At 37.5% G+C, this 21,800-nt stretch overlaps 1 protein-coding gene and 1 pseudogene across 7 annotated transcripts in view; both read left to right on the top strand.

Moving 5' to 3' along the window:
• The window catches only part of HERC4 (HECT and RLD domain containing E3 ubiquitin protein ligase 4), a 147,359-nt gene that overhangs the window by 66,170 nt on the left and 59,389 nt on the right, over nt 1-21,800 (top strand). For all 7 annotated transcript variants that reach the window (XM_003928678.4, XM_003928679.4, XM_074382299.1 and 4 more), the window contains 7 exons: nt 6,531-6,691; nt 15,974-16,050; nt 16,312-16,436; nt 17,454-17,513; nt 17,643-17,754; nt 18,268-18,457; nt 19,797-19,969. In XM_003928678.4, the coding sequence (XP_003928727.1) occupies nt 6,531-6,691; nt 15,974-16,050; nt 16,312-16,436; nt 17,454-17,513; nt 17,643-17,754; nt 18,268-18,457; nt 19,797-19,969 (898 nt within the window). The remainder of the gene's footprint in view (nt 1-6,530; nt 6,692-15,973; nt 16,051-16,311; nt 16,437-17,453; nt 17,514-17,642; nt 17,755-18,267; nt 18,458-19,796; nt 19,970-21,800) is intronic.
• On the top strand, nt 6,698-15,965 carry LOC141580581 (POU domain, class 5, transcription factor 1-like; annotated as a pseudogene).

Here is a 21,800-nt window from a genome sequence, read left to right as displayed (position 1 = left end):
CTGTCACCCAGGCTGGAGTGCAGTGGTGTGATCTTGGCTCACTGCAACCTCCACCTCCCAGATTCAAGCAATTCTCCTGCCTCAGCCTCCCAAGTAGCTAGAACAACAGGCACGTGCCATCATGCCTGACTAATTTTCATATTTTAAAAATAGAGACGCGGTTTCACTATATTGGCCAGGCTGGTTTTGAGCTCCTTCTCAGGGCTAGTTTCTGTTTTTATATTTTCTTTGAGTGGGTTATACTTCCCTGCTACTTTGTATGCCTTGTGATTTTTTTTGAAAACTGGACGTTAAACTCTAATAATAATGTGGTAACTGGAAATCAGATTCTCCCCCTTCGCCAGAGTTTGCTGATTTTTGGTTTTTGATTATTGTAGGTTGTCTCTGTGTCAGGAGTAACCCTGAGGTATAAAAATGAGGTCTTTGCAGATGTTTTCTTAGCCTGTACCTTTCCCTGCTAATGCACAGTGACTTCCTGAATTAAGCCAAAAATGTGGTGGTTTTTAAATTTTCTAGACTGTAAATGTCTGGCTCCCCAAAGGAAAAAGGAAAAAAATGAAAGGTGGGGGTGGAAGGAGGGTGGAAGAAAGAAAGATAAAGACATCAGCCGTTTGAATTCTTTGTAAGTCTCTTTAGCCAGAGTGGGAGAGTGTGCAACAGTCATTGCCTGCCTTTCTGCACCTGGTGATCAGAAGCACCAATTAGTGATCAGAACATCAGTTCCTAAAAGGAACAAAGTCCTTATTGCCCACCCTGGTGCCTATAAGTTGCATGTAAGCTGCTCGTGGAACCTGTTCATGACTGCTTTACACAGGAGTAAGGGATGGGTAACTGCTACCGTGCTATGAGTTAACATTGAAATTAACCAAAATTTGTCATCCAGCTCTCTCCTGGAAATAACAAACCTTTGCATAGACTCCAGAGTTGCAAAATGGTTCTCTCAGACAGATTCTGCCAGTGTAATTGTTGTCTAGGTGGGGAAAAAGATTCTTGGTGCTTCTTATTCCACCATTTTCCAAGAATCCCCCTGTCTAGTTGTATTTTTGAAAATCCTTCACCCTCCTACTGTATGGTGTCACCGTTGCCATAAATTGTTATGTGTACATGGATCTCTTTCTGTGATCTCTAATTTTTCAATCTACATGCCTACCCCTGTGCCACTTAAACACTATCTAGACACCATAATTACTTCTTCTATTTGGGTTAAAGTGACTTCTTGTTATACTTGTTCATTAGGAATGCTTTGGCTGATGATAACCTTTATTACTTTCATATAAATTTTAGCATTGGTCTATCAAGTTCTCTCAAAAAAAAAAAAAAAAAAAGGCTTGTGGATTTTAATAGGTAGTGCATTGAATCTCTAGGTTAATTTTGGGAAAAGTCATTATCTTTATAATATTTACTTTTCTAATCAACTTCCATATTTATTTAATGTCTTACAATAAAATGTTTTAAAATTTTCATCACAGAGGTCTTGTATGTCTTTTCGTAGTCCCATTTCCAGGTGCTTCTTTAACGGTACTATGTTTTTATTTCTACTTTCTAAGGAATCACTGGCATGTAGAAATAATTGATATTTACATATCGATTTTAAATACAGTCACTTTGCTGTTTTTTGTTTGTTTGTTTGTTTTTGAGATGGAGTTTTGCTTTTGTTGCCCACACTAGAGTGCAATGGCGTGATCTTGGCTCACCACAGCCTCCACTTCCCAGGTTCAAGTGATTCTCCTGCCTCTCAGCCTCCCAAGGCTGGGATTACAGGCATGTGCCACCATGCCCAACTAATTTTTGTATTTTATTTTTAGTGGAGATGGGGTTTCACCATCTTGGCCAGGCTGGTCTTGAACTCCTGACCTTGTGAGCCACCACACCCAGCTGCTAAACTCTTATTAATAACTTACTCATGTACATAATCATATCATCTGTGAGTCAGCGCAGTTTTTGTTTCATTATTTCTATTATTTATACTTAAAGTGTTTATATAATTGTTTTAATGTGCTGGTTAGGTTTTATTAATATTACAGCAAACTATTATGATGTTTGCTGTAATACTATGATGTTTCCTTTCTGTGGGAAAACTGACTATTTCACAGTTAATTATCATGTTTGCGCTTAAGATTTTTGTGGATAACCTCTATCAGACTAAGTAATTTCCCTTTTATTCCTAGTTTTTTATTGTGAATGGATGTTAAGTTGTTAATGTTTTTTCTATTGTATCTATTGAAGTTAAGTTGTTAATGTTGTTTTGCTATTGTATCTAATGTATCTATTTAAATGATTTATGATTTTTTTCCTTTAATCTGTTAATGTGGCATATTGATGGATTTTCTTTTTTTTCTAGTTAACAACAGCTTTGGTTTTCTGGAATAACTTCAGTTTGGTCAAGTATTATTTTTATTTAGTGCTGGGTTTGATTTGTGAATATTCTGTTTATGTATATTTCTGTTTATCTGTGAGCTTGATCTATAATTTTTTAATTCTTTTCACAAGGTTTTATTATGAAGGTTTTCTAGTCTAATAAAATAACATTGAGGAGTATACCCTTGTTTTCTAATTTTTGGAAATAGAACAGCTTGAAATGTTGGTAGAACTTGTCAGTAAAGCCATTTGTGCCTGGCATTTTCTTTTTTGGAAGTTAAAAAACATTCTTCAATTTCTTTAGTGGCTATGAGGTAGCTTTTATTATTTCTTGAGTCAGTTATATGAATGTTAATTTTTTTCTAAGAATTTTTTCATTTTGCCTAATTTTAAATGTATTGATATAGACCAGGCACAGTGACTCACACCTGTAATCTCAGCACTCTGGGGGACTGAGGTGGGCAGATCACTTGAGGTTAGGGGTTCACGACTAGCCTGGCCAACATGGTGAAAAAACCCCACCTCTACTAAAAATACAAAAACTAGCCAGGGTGGTGATATGCACTTGTAATCCCAGCTAGTGGGGAGACTGACGAGGCAGGGGAATTGCTTGATCGCGGGAGACAGAGGTTGCAGTGAGCTAAGATCGCGCCACTGCACTCCAGTCTGGGTGACAGAGCAAAAACTCTGTCTCAATCAATCCATCAATCAATCAATTAAAATTTATAATGTCTGCATTGGTCTGTTGTGCACAAACATGTCAGTGATATATAATAGTATTTTTTAGTAGAGACGTGGTTTCACTGTGTTGGCCAGGCTATTCTTGAACTCCTGACCTCATGATCTGTCCGCTTCAGCCTCCCAAAGTGCTGGGATTACAGGCATGAGCCACTGCGCCCAGCAGTGGCATACAATGGTAAATATTTACTTCTTACTCTGTGGTTCAGTAAAGTGGTTCGTCCTCCGTCCTTAGGCTATCTCCAGCAGCTTTATTTGGGCTACAGATTGACTGGGGCAGTTCTGTTTCAGTCTGCCTCTTCACTGGGGTAAGTTTGCTTAGGCTGTGTTTCAGTTGGGATGGCTTTGTTACATATCTCATTCTTGGGACTATACTAGAGGAGCAGTGGGCTGCGTCTGGGTATACTTCTGACGGAGACAAATGCACAAGAATGCAAACTCAGCTGTACATCACATTTCAAGCCTTCTGCTTGCATCACATTCACTGAAATCTCATTGACCAAAAGCGAACTATATGACCAAACCTAAAGTTAAGGTATGGGGACTGTAATATACAGCCCAACCACCATTAGGCTATGATGGGAATGTGTATGTTTAATATAACACGATAGTGAATTCAAATCACTTTTTTAGTTGACGTATTTTATTAGTCCTTTGTGAAATATCACAAATGATTTAATGTTATCCACTTTTGTAATTCTTAACAGCCAAAATGTACATGATTTGAATAGTTATTCTTACCTCTGTAATACGTGATTTGAATAGTTATTCTTAGCTCTGTAAACCAGTTCTTTTCAGCAATTTTATTCATGTAACCGCTGGATCTGGGGTGAAATTTCAACATATTGAGTGAAATCTAAGGACTTAATCTAAATAGGAAATGTAAGTAGGTATCTGGTATTTTGATCAGTTTGACTTCCAAGTAAGTGGTCAGTACTATATAAGAAATACGTATTATTTTGTTATTCAGTAATTGTCAAAAACCTCCTGAATGAAGCAGTCAAGAGTACCAAAATGTCAGTCCATCAGTAGATGATCCAAAAGAAAAAGGTTCACATTCTAGCAGTATAATAAAGTGCTTTCAAGCTCTTATATTAAATCTAGAGCTTAAGATAGTTCTGTTCCTTCAGTGGCTCTGAACCCTTACTTTACACTATAAACACACACACACACACACACACACACACACACACACACACACACACACACACACACACGGTGGTGGTGGTGTTGAGACTGAGTCTCACTCTGTTGCCCGGGCTGGAGTGCACAATCTTGGCTCACTTTAACCTCAGCCTCCCAAATAGCTGGGACTACAGTGCCAGCCACCAGCATGCCACCCTGCCCAGCTAATTTTTGTATTTTCAGTAGAGACAGGGTTTTGCCATGTTGGCCAGGTTGCTCTCGAGCACCTGACCTTAAGTGATCCACCTGCCTCGGTCTCCCAAAGTGCTGAGATTACAGGCATGAGCCACCGTGCCTGGTCAAAAATGTGTATTTTTACCTAGGTTCACCCCAAGATGATTCAAATATGCAGCCAGGGTTAAGAATCAGCACTTTATTAGGCCAATGTGAGGAGGAGTTTTAATAAAATTGTATTGCAGTAATTTTCAAACTATCAATATATTCCTTTGAGATGGCTGCTTCCTGAGAGAGGCTAGTAATCTGTCAGACTAGCTAACTTGAAATCTCTTTTGAAACTTAAAAATACCTTTAAAATAGCATATGTGAGTTTGTGAGGATGTAAAGAGAACTCCCCCTGGCAAAAACAAGAAATTTGAAATTTGAAAGAAATTTGGCCGGGCGCAGTGGCTCAAGCCTATAATCCCAGCACTTTGGGAGGCCGAGGTGGGTGGATCACAAGGTCGAGAGATCGAGACCAACCTGGTCAACATGGTGAAACCCCGTCTCTACTAAAAACACAAAAAAAATTAGCTGGTCATGGTGGCGCGTGCCTATAATCCCAGCTACTCAGGAGGCTGAGGCAGGAGAATTGCCTGAACCCAGGAGGCGGAGGTTGCGGTGAGCCGAGATCGTGCCATTGCACTCCAGCCTGGGTAACAAGAGCAAAACTCCGTCTCAAAAAAAAAAAAATTTGAAATTTAAAAACCAAAGCTGTTTGAATTGACTTTGGAGTCACTCTAAAAGAATTTGCCAATCTGGGTAACATATTGATTAGCTTATATCACTAAACAAAACACTCCAAAATCTAGTGGCCTAAAATAATTGTTTAGCTGATAATTTTTTGTTTCAGTAATTACAGCTGAGCTTAGGTGGGCTGCTGTCATCTTAGCTGGCTCAGATGATCAGTTGATGATCTGGCTAGAAGCTGGGAGTCTAGGATGGCCTCAGCTAGGACAGTTTGTTCCAGTTTGTAGATCATCCTTTAGCTGCTAACCTTGGTTTACTCTTAATGACAGTAGAGCAGGATTCCTAAAGACAGTTAGGGAAAGAGCGTGTAAAGCCACTTGTGAGGCATAGGCTCAGAACTGAGACACTCGTTTCTGCTGGCCAAAGCAAGCTGTAGATTAGGACTTGGATTTAAGACATAGAGAAAGAGATTTCCAATCTTGGTGGGAACAGTTGCAACAGTCATACCGCATAGGATGTGAGAGTATGGGGAGAGGGATAATTTCAGCCACTTTAAAACAATATTCCACAAATTGCAAAGAGGCAGGAAATAAGATCTAAGACCCGATAGAAGCAAGGGCGAGACCTGGAGGTGCCATGTCCTCTCAATAAAACGGTTTCATGGAAAGGGTACACAATGAAATAGTGCCCTGCTTACATAAGGAGACTTTTTCTGAGGAGTCGGATAGGTTTACTGAGAGTGGATTGGTAGGTCATCCTTAGCTTCAGTTCTGTGGTTTCTTAGGTTTGCTTTTACTATAGTACCTCCAGAGGAGTTTTGTTGACTATATAAAGAGATCACTTTCCTCAGAAGAAAGGAAATATTGTTTCTGTCATGCATAAGTATATATAACAACCTTCTGATTGGTACTAGATTACTTCCCATTTCTTAGCCTAAAATTTCTGGGTGATGCCCAAATGGAGGACTTTCATAGACCATACCTCTGGACTAGAACTTGACAAGGGGAGTAGTGGGGACTTCCCTGGACAAGGTAATTAGATGCTATTCTGGAGCTGAACCATTTATTGTAAGGGATTTCCGTATAGACCTGGGCCTTTTAAAATTTAAACATTAGTGGAAATTTTCTGGACCATGCTTGTGTAACCTGCCTGTGTGATACAGAATTCATTCTATATATTAAAGCTGCTAATGAATATTTTGTACTGAAGCTTTAGAAGTACTAAATTTATTAATTTATTTTTTGAGAAGAAAAATTATCTCTTTTGATATTTTCTCTGCTTTTATCATTGTAAATTGTTGGAAGATAACATTAAGTCTGAGGTTTTCTATCATTTTACTCTAGGCAGCACACTTCTGCTTTTGTTCCTTCATCAGGACGAATTTACTCTTTTGGGCTTGGTGGTAATGGGCAGCTGGGAACCGGTTCAACAAGCAACAGGAAAAGTCCCTTCACTGTAAAAGGAAATTGGTACCCTTATAATGGGCAATGTCTACCAGATATTGGTAAGTTCTGTTATATTAAAGCTTTCCTTCGTATATTAAAGTGCTTGTTAAAATGTTACTCTTAAATCATGAAGATTTCTGCAAAAGATTTCCAAGATATATTGTTAAGTGAAAACAAATGGAGAACAATGTATATGATGGTTTGATTTGCTTATGTTTACTTGTAAATACATAAAGAAATTCTGGATAAACAAAAGTTACTTTCAGATTGTGGGACATATGGGAACGAAGTGATAGCTAGATACCAATGGGTGGGAGGTTTTTTGTTTTCTATGTTAAATTGTGGTGAAATATGCACAACATAAACTTTACAGACTTAACCATTTTTTAAGTTTACATTTAAGTAGCATTAAGTATATTCACGTTACTATGTAACCAATCTCCAGAACTCTTTTCATCTTGAGGAACTAAAACACTGTATGCATTAAACAGCAGCTCTTCATTCCTTCCTCCTCCTAGCGCCTGGCAACCACTATTCTACTTTCTGTCTCTATGGATTTGACTTAACACTAGGCTACGTACCTCAAAGAAGTGGAATCATATAGTAGTGTCTCTTTTTGTGACTCACTTATTTCACTAAGCATAATGTCCTCAAGGTTCATCTATGTTGTAGCATGTGTTAGAATTTCCTTCCTTTTTAAGCTGTGTAATTCAGACATACCTTGGAGACATTGTGGGCTCAGTTCAGACCACTGTAATGAAGCAAAGATTGCCATAAAGCAAATATCGTAATAAAGCAAGTCACAAAATATTTGGTATCCTAGTGCATATAAAAGTTCTATTTATACTATATTGTAGTTTACCAAGTGTGCAGTAATAAAATTGTCTTAAAAGACTGTGTGTTTAGTCTTTAGTTTAAAAATATACTTTATAATTTCAGTTTAAAAATATACTTTATTGCTTAATAATGCTGACACAGAGATGTGAGGTGAGTACATGCTGTTGGAAAAATGGTGCTGATAGACTTGTTCTGTGCCAAGTTCCCTGAACCTTCAATTTGTAAAATTCACAGTATCTGAGAAGCACAGTAAAGTAAAGCCCAATGAAATGAGGCAAGCCTGCATTCTTATTATATGGATGTGGTTTGTGACACCCAAAACAATTACAGTAGTAACATCAGAGATCACAGATCACCGTAAAAGATAAAATAATAATGAGAAATATTGAAATATGAGTATTACTAAAGCTTATAAGCTTTACTGAATTTTTGATACTGAATTTTTACAAATTGAAGGTTTTTGGCAACACTGCATTGAGCAAGTCTATTGGCACCATTTTTCCAACAGACTATATGCTCACTGTATCTTTGTGTCACATTTTGGTAATTCTTACAATATTTCAAACTTTTATGTTGTTATTATATGTGTAATATGATCTGGGATCTGTGCTCATTGGTGTAATTGTTTTGGGGTGCCATGAACCTTATCTATATAAGACAACAAAGTTAATTGATACTTGTGTACGTTCTGACTGCCCCACCAGCTGGCCATTCCTTTCTGTCTCCTCTCGTTGGGACTTCCTGTTCCTTGAGGCACAATGATGTTTAAATTAGGCCAGTTAATAACCCTACAAATGACGTCTAAGTATATGAGTAAAAGGAAGAGTCACACATCTCTCACTTGAAATCAAAAGCTAGAAGGGATTATGTGTAGAGAAGAAGGCATGTCAAAAGCCGAGACAGGCTGAAAGCAGGGCTTTCTTATGCCAGTTATCCAAGTTGTGAATGCAATTTGAAGAAAATTAAAAGTGCTACTCTGGTGAACATATGAATGGTAAGAAAGTGAAAAACAGTCTTATTACTGATACGGAGAAAATTTTAGTAGTCTGAATAGAAAATCAAACCAGCCACAACATTCCCTTAAGCCAAAGTCTAATCCAGACCAAGATTCTAACTTTGTTCAAGTCTCTGAAGGCTGAGAGAGATAAGGAAGCTGCTGAAGAAAACTTGAAGCTAGCAGAGATTAGTTCATGAAATTTAAGGAAAGAAGCCATCTTCACAACATAACAGTACTGATGTAGAACCTACAGCAAGTTATCTAGCATTTCTAGCTGAGGTAATTGATGAAGGTGGGTACACTAAACAACAGATTTTCAGTGTTGACAATACAGTCTTCTATTCAGAAGAAGACGTCTTCTACAACTTTCTTTTATAGCTGAGAGAAGTAGTCAATGCCTAACTTCGAAGGACAGGCTGACTCTCTTTTAGGGTCTAATACATCTGGTGACTTTAGGTTGAAGCCAGTGCTCATTTACCATTCTGAAAATGCCAGGGCCCTTAGGAATTATGCTAAATCTATTCTGCCTGTGTTCCATAAATGGAACAGCAAAGCCTAGATGACAGTTCATCTGTTTACAGCACGGTATACTGAATATATTAATGTGGGCTTAAGCCCACTATTGAGACCCGCTACTCAGTTAATAGACTGCTTTCCAAATATTGCTGCTTGTTGACAATGCACCTGGTCACATCAAAGATCTGATGGAGATATACATGGAGATTTTTGTTTTCCTGCCTGCTGATACAACATCCATTCTGCTGCCCAAGGATCAAGGAGTAATTTTGACTTTCAAGTTTTATTATTTAAGCATTACATTTTGTAAGGCTGTAGTTGCCATATATGGTCATTACTCTGATGGTTCTGGGCAAAATTGAAAACCTTTAAAGGATTCACCATTCCAGTTACTGTTAACATTTGTGAAGTGAGAAATTACTTGAAGCCAGCAGTTTGAGACCACCCTGGGCAACATAGTGAGACACTGTCTCTACAAAAAATAATTTTAAAAAGCCAGATGTGGTGGTACATGCTACTTGGGAGACTTAGGTAGGAGGATTGCTTGAGCATAGGAGTTGAAGGTTTATAGTAAGTTATGATCATGCTAATGCACTCCAGCCTGGGCAACAGAGTGAGACTCTGTCTTTGATTCATGGGAAGAAGTCAAAATGTCAACAATAACAGGAGTTTGGAAGAATTTTGTTACAAACCTCATGGATGAGTGAGGGGTTCAAGACTTCATTCGAAGAACTTAACTATAGATATGGTGGAAATAACAAGAGAACTAGAATTAGAGCTAAAGCCTGAAGATGTGACCAAATTGCTGCAATCTTAAAATGAAAAATATTCCTTATCCAGTCCAAGGATATCAAAGCTCTGCAGAAAGAACTCAAGAAATTTGCCAAGCTCCTGAAGCAGAGGAGGATCACCCTGGATATACACAGGCTGATGTGGGGCTCACCCTGCGGGATCTGTTTGGGAAGGTGTTCAGCCACTGACTATCTGCTACTTTGAGGCTCTGCAGCTTAGTTTAGAGCATATATAAGCTGTGGCCCTTGCTGCAGAAGTGGGTGGGAGAAGCTGGCAACAGTGAAAATCTTCAGGAGATATGCAAAGCAGAACAACTCGTGCAGCCCCGAAAGAGAAAGTGAACCAGTATTGAAAACCAAGTAAGAGGCAACCTGGAGAATTTGTTCCTGTAGTACCCAAAACCCACACTGTAGCAGATCAGCCACATCACCCAGCACTTGGTCTCGAGAAGGATGTGATCTGAGTGTGGTTCTGTAATGGTGCCAGAGAGCAAGCGATCAAGCAGTGACTGCACAATGAGAGAATTTTGAGGCTACTAGGTCTCTTTTCTCAGGGGGACCAGTGTCCTTTCCTCTGGCCCCCAGATACCATTTTGGTATCCCAGGCTATGGGAGCCTTCACTTCACTGCACTATACTCCTTGGTCCCTTTCCCCTTGTTTCTGTCACCACTCTGGGCTCTCCCATGCATTCGAACTGAGGTGCCTGCCCTTCTAGGAATGGGGACGGGAAGAGAGGAGAAGCTAGGGAAAGAGAACCCAGAGTTTGTGCCAGGGCTTTTGAGATTAAGTTCTTCATTCACTAAGGAAGGAATTGGGAACACAAAGGGTGAGGGCAGGGGAGTTTGGGGCAACTGGCTGGAGGGAAGGTGAAGTTTAGTGATGTTCTTGATTTTAATCCCCGTATCGTGTATCACTTTTTTCTTAAATAAAGGAGCCTAGAACATATTAGAAAAGAAAAAAAAAAAAAAAAGAAAAAGAAAAATACTCCTCATCCATTCATGTTTTATGGATGAGCAAAGAAGGCATTTTCTTGAGATGGAATCTATTGCTGGTGAAGATGCTATGAACATTATAGAAATGACAAAGTATTTAGACTATTTCATAAACTTAGTTGACAAAGCAGCAGCCGGGGTTGAGAGAGTTGTCTCTACTTTTGAAAGCAGTTCTCAGGGTAAAATGCTATCATATCTCCTGGTATAGAGAAATATTTTATGAAAAGAAGAGTTAATCAATGTAGCAAACTTTGTCACTGTCTTATTTTAAGAAATTCCCACAGCTACCCCATCCTTCAGCAATCACCACCCTGATCAGGTGGTGATGGAGACCCTCCATCAACAAAAGATTAAGACTCACGAAGGCTCAAATGATCATTAGCATTTTTTAGCAATGAGTGACTTTAAGGTATATACTTTTTTTTTTTTAAAGATATAATGCTATTGCACACTTAATGGACGGCAGTATATTGGGCCAGGCACAGTGGCTTATGGCAGTAATTCCCATGCTTTGGGAAGCCAAGACGAGAATCACTTGAGGCCAGGAGTTTGGAACAGCTGGGGCTACATAGTGAGACTCTCATCTCTATAAAAGGGGAAAAAAAAAAAAAAAAAAAAAAGCCTAAATCTATCAATGGACTACAGTATTGTGTAAACTTTTTTTTTTTTTTTGGAGACAGTTTTGCTCTGTCACCCAGGCTGGAGGTGCAGTCAGTTTACCGCAACCTTCACCTTGTAAGTTCAAATGATTCTCCTGGCTTAGCCACCTTGGTAGCTAGTATTTCAGGTGCCCACCACCACACCTGGCTCATTTTTTAAAGTATTTTTAGTAGAGACAGAGTTTCAGCATGTTGGTCAGGCTGGTCTCGAACTCCTGGCCTCATGTGATCTGCCCACCTTGGCCTCTTAAAGTGCTAGGATTATAGGCATGAACCACTGTGCCCAGCCTAGTGTAAACATACTTTTAGGTGTACTGTGAAACCAAAAATTTGTGTGACTTGCATTGTGATATCTGCTGGGTTGCAGTTGTCTGGAACCAAACCCTAAATATCTTTGAGGTATGCATATGCCACATTTTGTTTATTCAGGTGTCAGTGGACAATTGTGTTGTTGCTACCTTTTGGCTACTGTGAATAATGCTGCTATGGATACAGGTTTACAAGTATCTCTTTGAGATTCTGCCTTCAGTTCTTTTGGGTATATACAGGAGTGTTAATTATTTTCTATTCTTTAAAAATTGGAACTCTGAGTCTATTGCTTATTAAAAATATAAAAAAATTTTGACCCAGAAATGTACTCAGCACATAAGGACCATTTTCCACATCCATATGATTACATCCCAACCAGTCATCAGCACCCATTCTCCTGCCACCTAAACTATCCTTGAAAAACCCTAGCTTTCAAATTTCTGGGGAGACTGATTTTGAGTACTAAAACTCAAGTCTCCTATTTAAAAACACCAAAAAATTTTTTGGCTAGAAGGGAAGCTACTGCCCTGAAAACAAAGACACAGACCTAACGGGATTCATCACCTGCTGACTAAAGAGCCCTTGGGCTTTGAATGAACATCAACAATAGACAGGAATTAGTTGCCACATGCCTTGGGTGAGACCTAGTACTACTGTAAGGTATGATCCAGCACAGTCTCAGCGGTGGTGGCCATGGGAGTACTTGAGTCACCTCTCTCCGAACTCTTAAGAATCTCAGTACAGAGAGAGAAACTTCATTTGTTTAGGGGAGAGTAAGGAAGGAGAACAAGAGACTCTGCTTTCTCCCAGATCTTACCTGAGTTCACCAAGGTAGTACCTCTATGAATTGGCAAGAGTCACAGTTTTGCTGGGCATGGTGATGTGTGCATGTAGTTCCACCCACTTGGGAGGGTGATGCAGGAGGATCACTTGGGCTCAGAAGCTCTAGGCTATAATGTGCAGTGCTGATTGGGTATCTGCACCAAGTTTAACATTGATATGGTGACTTCTTGGGAGTTGGGGGCCCCCAGGTGGCCCAGGTTGGAAATGGAGCAGGTCAGAACTCCCGTGCTGATCATTAGTGGGATTATGCCTGTGAATAGCCACTGTACTCCAGCCTGGGCAACCATAGTGAGACCCTGTTGCTTAAAAAGAAAAGAAAAGAAAAGAAAAGGCCAGGCGTGGTGGTTCATGCCTGTAATCCCAGCACTTTGGGAGGCTGAGGCAGGCGGATCGCCTGAGGTCAGGAGTTTGAGACCAGCTTGGCCAACATGGTGAAACCTCATCTCTACTAAAAATAAAAAAATTAGCTGGGCGTGGTGGTATGCATCTGTAATCTCAGCTACTCGGGAGGCTGAGGCAAGAGAATTGCTGGAACCTGGGAGGCGGAAGCTGCAGTCGTGAGCCAAGATTACGCCACTGCACTCCAGCCTGAGTGACAGAACAAGACTCTCTCAAAAAAAAAAAAAAAAAAAAAAAAAGTTACTGGGCTTGGCGTGGCTCCTATTGTAGATGGTTGCAGTGACTAAACACTTGAGATCGTTAAACTCAATTCCTTTTGAATACTTGGAAAGCCTTCCCAAGAAGTTCAGTTACAAACGAGCACAGACTGCAAAGATTAGAATTAATACCTGACTCTTCAATGCTTAGACATGACTAAAATTTGGAAGCATCAAGACCATCCAGGAAAACATGACCTCACCAAACAAATGAAATCAGGCACCAGTGACCAGACATGAAGAGACAAAGCTACACGATGTTTCAGAGATTCAAAACAATCGTTTCAAGGAATCGCAATGAAACTGAAAATAAGCAGAGAGATTCAGAATCCTGTCAGATAAAGTTAACAAAAGAGATTGAAACGATAAAATATCAAAGAGAAATTCTGGACTTCAAATTTCAGTTGACAACCTGGAGAATGCATCAGAGGCTCTCAACAGAATTGATCAAGCGGAAGAAAGAATTAGTGAGGATGAAGACAAGCTATATGAAAGTATACAGAGCTAACAAAAGAAAAAGGTGAAATACTCTCACAGCATCTGGAAAATAGCCTCAAAAGGGCAAATCTAAGGATTACTGGCCTTAAAGAGTATGTGGAAGGAGAGATAGAGATAAAAAGTTTTTTAAAGAGTTAGTAACGAAGACCTTTTCAATCCTAAAAAAAAAAATCAATATTCAAGTGCAAGGTTATAGAACACCAAGTGTATTTAACCCAAATAAGACTACCTCGAGACATTTGATAATCAAAACTTTCAAAGGTCAGGGATAAAGAAAGGATTTCAAAAGCAGCAAGAGAAAACAACATACAATGGGGCTCTGGTACATCTGACAGCAGACTTCTCAGTGGAAACCTTATAGATTAGGAGAGAATGGCATGACATACTTAAAGTGCTAAAGGAAAATAACATTTAGCCTAGAATATTATATCTAGTGAAAATATCCTTCAGATGTGAAGGAGAAATAAACACTTTCCCAAACGAACAAAAACTGAGAGGCGGCCAGGTGCGGTATGGTGGCTCATGCCTGTAATCCCAGCACTTTGGGAAACTGAGGTGGGTGGATCACCTGAGGTCAGGAGTTAGAGACCAGCCTGACCAACATGGTGAAACCCTGTCTCTACTCAAAATATAAAAAAAATATTAGCCGGGTATGGTGGCGGGCTTTTGTAATCCCAGCTGTGCTGGAGGCTGAGGCAGGAGAATCACTTGAACCCGGGAGGCGGAGGTTGCAGTGAGCCAAGATCGTACCATTGCATTCCAGCCTGGGCAACAAGAGGGAAACTCGATCTTAAAAAAAATTTAAAAAATAAAAAATAAAAAAAAATTGCTGAGGGGTTTTATCAACAGCAGACCTGTCCTATAAGAAAATGCTAAAGGGAGTTTTTCATTCCAAAGGAAAAGGACATTAATGAACAATAACAAATCATCTGAAGGTACAAAACTCACTGGTAATAAGTACACAGACGAATACAAAATATTACAACGTGAATTGTGTTGTACAAACTACTCATCTTGAGTAAGAAGACTAAAATATGAACAAATAAAAAACTATAGCAACTTATAAAGATATACAGTATAGTAAGATATAAACAGAAATAACAAAATTAAAGAGCAGGGGAAAAGACAGTGTGAAGTTTTTATCAGTTTTCTCTTTGCTTATTTGTTTTTGCAAAAGAAACTTTGTTGCCCTTATTCCTAATAAACTTATTAATATATACATTTTTGGGCCCAATTTGGTTTTTTACTGACAAATAGCTGCCAACAAACTGCTGTATGTATTATCTTGTATACTTATATTGAAAAAAAAAATAGTTTTGTATTATGAAATATTTACTCAAGAAGTTTTCATTGTTGTTTGTTATTTCTTTTTAAGAATATATATATTTTTAAGAGATAGGTCTTGCTGTGTTGCCCTTGCTGCAGTGCAGTGGCTGTTCACAGATGTAATCATAGCATACTGCAGCTTTGAACTTGACTCAAGCCATCTTCCTACCTCAGCCTCCCAAGCAGCTGGGAGTACAGGCATGTGCCACTGTAGCCCAGTTCAAGAATAATTTTTTTTTTTTTTTTTTTTTTTTGAGATGGAGTCTTATTCTCTGGTCCAGGCTGGAGTGCAGTGGCATGACCTCAGCCCACTGCAAGCTCCGCCTCCTGGGTTCAAATGATTCTCCTGTCTCAGCCTCACGAGTACCTGGGATTACAGGCATACACCACCATGTCTGGCTCATTTTTGTATTTTTAGTAGAAATGGGGTTTCATTATGTTGGCCAGGCTGTTCTCAAACTCCTGACCTCAAGTGATCCTCCTGCCTTGGCCTCCCAAAGAGCTGGGAGTACAGGCATGAGCCATTGTGCCCTGCCAAAAATAAATATTCTTAATTTTTATTTTCTTCTAGCTATTTTTTGTAGCTTTCATTCTATTTTTTTAAAATCATTTTTGGTTTAAAATGAAATATACTGAGATGCGAATTAGAAAATGCTTTTTTTTTTTTTTTGGTGCAGGGCAGAAGAAAGGCTTGTAAACTTCACCAAATGCTGCTTATGCTTGTGGGATCGTTTAATGTTCATCATTTGATCAGTTCATCCCCATAGCAGTCAGAATCTTTGAAGTCACTTTATATCATGGAGTCCATGAATGGGAGGCCTTATTAAATTAGATGATTATGTGAAAATCTAATGGCATATTTGATATTTTGAAATATATAAATCTTGGCTTTTAATTTTTTACATTTTTATTACAGATTCTGAAGAATATTTCTGTGTAAAAAGAATTTTCTCAGGGGGAGATCAAAGCTTTTCACATTACTCTAGTCCCCAGGTAATAATATAATCATGTAGATACTTAGTTCCAATAATTTTGACAAATTTAAAAAACCCATAATTAATGTTCTTTATATGTTACAAAGTAATTGCTCTTGTTTTTTTCCCCTCAAGTCTATAGAATAAATTTTTTCTGATCTATTAGATAGGTTTTTGTTTCAGGTGTTCAGTAATTCTGTTTAAAACACAAGTACATAATGGGGTTTTTGAGTTGTATATAATATCTCTTCCCTTTGACTAATCTTATTTGAAAATTTAGAACTGTGGGCCACCAGATGACTTCAGATGTCCCGACCCTACAAAGCAGATCTGGACAGTGAATGAAGCTCTAATTCAGAAATGGCTGAGCTATCCTTCTGGAAGATTTCCTGTGGAGATAGCCAAGTAAGAAAAGCATTTTGGGCCAGGCACAGTTGGCTAATACCTGTAATCCCAGCACTTTGGGAGGCCGAGGCAGGCAGATTGCCTGAGACCTGAAATTGGAGACCAGCCTGGGCAACATGGTGAAACCCCATCTCTACAAAAAAAATACAAGTAGCTATGGGTGGTGGCACACTTGTGGTCTCAGCTACTTGGGAGGCTGTTGTGGGAGGTTCATCCGATCCTGGGAGGTCAAGGGTACAGTGAGCTGAGATTACACCATCGTACTGTAGCGTGGGCAACAAAGTGAGAACTTGTCTTCCAAAAAAATCCATTATAATAGATATTTTTAAAGATCTTAAATATGCATAAGTTATAGTTCTTTCATGTACATAGGGATATGTTAAATGATAACATAAAATATTAAATGTAGCCATTTTAGGATTGGCCTTGAAATGTCTTCTTTCTAGTTTCATAATGGTCAGTATCTTAACTTTTAGACTTTTTGAAAGACTTGAATATTACTTGTTTCTTGAATATTTTGTTAACTTGTCTAGTAGTACTTAAGAATTTGTTATTTGGTTTTTGTTGGTATTTAGGATGATGGGTTGTATTTGAAAGCTGTTTTGTTTTTCTAGATTGTTTTCCAAAACTATACTTTTTCTGAAAATCCCAAAGACATCCCCAATTAGACTCACTGCCAATATGGAATCAAAAATTTTTTTAAATTAAAAAAACTGTTTTTATCTGAATATACACACTTAATTTTTGAAATTCCGTGTTTTAAAGTAGATAATTCGTTTGATAAAGCAATTAAAGTAATATTTGAGAAAGTCTATGGTAAACAGTAGTACCTTTATCAAGTATTATTTTATCAGTCTTTAGCAATTTATATAATTCTGAGTCATCTAATTGGGTGTTAGATGAGTGCTCTGTAACATTAAATATTAGATTCATATTCATTTTAATTCTTTTTTAAGAAAGGGTGAACAATTAAATTCATAATTCTGTGATTTAAAAATTTTCTTTTTAATTTTTTAGTGAGATAGATGGAACATTTTCTTCCTCTGGTTGCCTAAATGGAAGTTTTTTAGCTGTTAGGTAAGTGGCAGTTCTTTAATATGCTGAAATTTTCAAATTTGTTGTATTAATATAGTATATCAGATTTTAAAATGAAGTAATTTTAAAGTTTTATTCTATTGTTTTTTTTTATTCTTTTCTGTATTTTAGCAATGATGATCACTATAGAACAGGTACCAAATTTTCAGGGGTTGATATGAATGCTGCTAGGCTTTTATTCCACAAACTTATACAACCTGATCATCCGCAGATATCTCAGCAGGTCTGTTTTTAAAGTATTATATTTACATTATTATCTGTTGATTTTTTGTTGTTGTTCTGTGTTATATGTTTATAGCCTAATTTACTTTGCAGTTTCACAGACTCTTATGTTGTGCTTTTAAAATAAGATTTCATTTTAAAGCATTTGTAATATAGCTGTCAAAGATCTATAAATTTTTTCAGATGTTTGAAGCAGACCCTGAATTACTTAACATTACCATGTTGCTTCAGTTTGTGTATAGTTATAGAGGTAGAGATTTTAAATTGAGACTTGTACAACAGATGACTTTTTAAATTCTCCAAGCAATGCTTAGGCATTAATTTTCATTGTGCTGTAAAGTACATTCATCGTATTTGTCTTTCTTTTTTCTTCTTCACCATTTCATGTTTGCTGTAGTGCAGAATTTTCCTTTTCTTTCTTTTCTTCCTGCTTTCCTTTTTTTTTCTTTTTTTTTTTTTTTGGAAAGTGTATTCATTTTAAATGAAGTAGGTTTTACTTTTTGTCAAAATATAGGTGGCAGCTAGTTTGGAAAAGAATCTTATTCCTAAACTGACTAGCTCCTTACCTGATGTTGAAGCATTGAGGTTTTATCTTACTCTACCAGAATGTCCCCTGATGAGTGATTCCAACAATTTCACAACAATAGCAATTCCCTTTGGTACAGCTCTTGTGAACCTAGAAAAGGCACCACTGAAAGTACTCGGTAAGAATCCTAATTTTTTTTCTTTTGAAATCTTTTCTCTTTAAATGAAAATGCTCATAAGTTCTTTTGCTATTTCCGGTTCTCCTCCCTGCTTATTTGACATTGTCTTAGGGAAAAATGAATCTGTTTTAACTTTTCTTGTTTTTGTCTAGTCATTGATTGTAGTTGGAGTTGTTGAAAGAAAAATGTTAGATATAGAAGTTTAATCAAACATAACAGCAGAGACAATATTAAGAAAGTAAAAAACTGTTACCCATATTCCTTTCCCTCATCGCCTTTAGTATAGTCTTGCTATTAAAGTAAAGGAGGAGGAACAATTAAAACTGAAGAAACATGGGTTTTAAGTCTTCTTTGAACCCTGATATAAGCCCTCTAACTTGTGTTTCCTTCACTTGCTGATTTCATGATATTTGATTTTATTTTTCTGTGTATAGACTAGATTTTATTGCTCATCTGATCTTGCACTTCTATCTCTTACCACTCTGGTTTTTTGGCCTAAACTTTTCTCACTTTAATTTTTCTATTTGTCTAGATTTTATCTCTTATCTCCTGGCTTTTATAATTTTTTTGCTAACCCAGTGCTTTTCTTTCTAATAGTATTTGTTAGGTATGTGGAGCTGAGATACATAGAATATCAGTACAAGAACTTTAAGGCTGAGGGTAAATGGAGGAAGCAACAAGCAAGAGGTAGAATATGGGAATCTGAGGAAATACCCAGTAGAGTCAAGCAGGGACTGACAAGAGTATTTCTTCCCTGTTGTCAGAAATTATTGTATTCTTTCTGCCTGCTTCATAGGATTGAAGTGTTTGTACTTAGTAACTACAAATAGTGAATGTGGGGAAGGACCCGTATGTTACACTTTACATTGTTCAGCTTCTGTGTTTGATCTTCAGGAGTACCTTGCATTTTAAAGGTAGTGGTTCATAATATTTCAACCATATATTAAATTGAAAGATAAAACTTAGAAAGATCCTTTAGTATTAGAGCAATACAATTTAAAGGATGTTTTGTTTGAAAATTGAAACAGTGATTTTCAAAACTTTTAATAACTGGTTTTAATATTAGGTATGGTGGTGAGTTTTTAATATAATTTAGGAAACCGAGAATTTAAATTCAACAGGACTTTCATACGTTATTTTCGCTTTTGAGAGATTTTAGGACAATATTGTTTAACTTGGCTGGGGTGGATATAAACCATAGAAATGTTACATAAAATACTGTGTTATATGCATCTTTCTGGGGTTTTCTAAGGGTTAACAAAAAAAAAGTCTGTATGATTTTGAAAGTTGTGATTTTTCTTAACTTCATTTTATTTGCATGTTCACTTTTTAATAACAGAAAACTGGTGGTCAGTACTTGAGCCTCCACTATTCCTCAAGATAGTAGAACTTTTTAAGGAAGTTGTGGTACATCTTTTGAAACTCTACAAGATCGGTATTCCCCCTTCTGAAAGAAGAATTTTCAACAGTTTTCTTCATACTGCATTAAAGGTTTTAGAAATACTACATAGGGTATGTCCAATAGTTCCTTTATTTTACTCTTTCCCTATTGCTATTAACAGATTGATAATGTTCATTTTAACATTAATCTATTAAAGATTTAGATTGGCAAAAACAATAATGTATATTATAAAAATTTGGAAAAGTTATCTATACTTTCCCTTAAAAGAAATAACTTGTACTTTGCAGGTTTGGTCTTACCTGACTTTGTTAGGCATGTATAGATAACTTGTCTGTAGTCGGGCAGAACAGTAACATACTAATGAGTTAGAATTCTCCTTATATTTCTTTATGAAGAATATAATTTGTTAGGTTGCATTACATGTTTTTGTTAGCTGTAAGTGGTTATCATATGAAAGAGATTCAGTCCTAGTTGTAGTTATGAACATTTAAACTCGTGTTATTTTGATATAGTGTACTAATGGCCTCAAAGTAGAACATTTCATTTGAAATGAATGAGTAATTTAAAATTGGAACCATATGTAATTCATTAATTTGCCTATCGTTCTTCCCTGTCCTTCTTCCCAGTTTTAAAAATAGTACCCTTTACATTTGTAGTAGTTCAAAGCTTTATGAAGAAGTAGACTCTGAGCTGTTTCATTAAAGATGGATTTCATCCCTGACAGTTGGTAGGTATATCTCTGTCATGCCATCTGGTTTTCTCAAGTTGCTATTTAGATGAGACATGACCTAAGGGAGAAACATATGTGTCTAGCCTATGGACTGACTAAAAAACCCACATGAACCTTTAATCTTTAGTTTCTTCTCCTTAACAGCTTCTTTGTATTTTCAGACCCTTTTGCCTAGTACTAAGGTAAGTAGTAAAGGAATAAAGGAGATAATCCGTCTGAACATTTCCCGAACACTTATTTTCCTGTTTTAGTGAAGTTCATGGGTATTTTTCTCAACTGCTTAACTTTATGGACTAACTTTTTTCTCTTGTATTTAGTATATCCAAGATTCCTAGAAAAACAACTCATTTTTCCTCATTTTGATTGACAAAATCATCATAGCCATATATTTCCTAGGGAAACAGGTTATTTTATTTATTTACTTTTTTTTTTTTTTGAGATGGAGTCTCACTCTTGCCAGGCTGTAGTGCAATGTCGCTATCGCAGCTCACTGCAGCCTCCGCCTCCCGGGTTCAAGTGATTGTCCTGCCTCAGCCTCCTGAGTAGCTGGGACAACAGGCATGTGCCACCATGCCCAGCTACGGGGTTTCACCATGTTGGCCAAGATGGTCTCAATTTCTTGACCTCATGTTCTGTGTGCCTTAGCCTCCCAAAGTGCAGGGATTACAGGCGTGAGCCACCATGACCAGCCAGAAACAGATCATTCTTATGTTTGCCTTTACCCAGAACAAGGTTTTCTTTTAGCATATCAGGGTTCAGGTCTGCAGTAAACTGCTAATAAGAAGATTCTCTAACTTCATGGGATGGGTCTCTACCTTTCTGTGTACTTATTGTGATTAGAGAGATTAATTAGTTTTTTTCTTTTCTCTGGACTTCTTACTAGTTTGGTGAACCATCCCTTTTCAGCTGGACCCTATTACCAAATAATTACTCATTCTTTGCTTTCATTATCTGCTTGTCTTTAGTCCCCCTTTAAAAAGCACTTTTTTTTCTTAGCTGTGTCTTTTACCTCAAGAAAATGGAAGGGGAAGAGAAGGGGAGGAAATTGAACATTTTGTTTTTCAAACTACAGGCAGGACTTAAGTAAGTTAAATAACCTGCCTAGCTCAGTAACTTCAGTCTTAGGAAGAACTTTTGAGTTTCATCTGGAGAGAGCTTTTTAATGGACTCATTCTAAATACTAGAATCTTCACATCTTGTTAGTTGAAGTG

This window comes from Saimiri boliviensis, chromosome 12, assembly GCF_048565385.1.
Source record: "Saimiri boliviensis isolate mSaiBol1 chromosome 12, mSaiBol1.pri, whole genome shotgun sequence".
Classification (NCBI taxonomy): domain Eukaryota; kingdom Metazoa; phylum Chordata; class Mammalia; order Primates; family Cebidae; genus Saimiri; species Saimiri boliviensis.
This window is presented reverse-complemented; position numbering and strand designations above follow the sequence as displayed.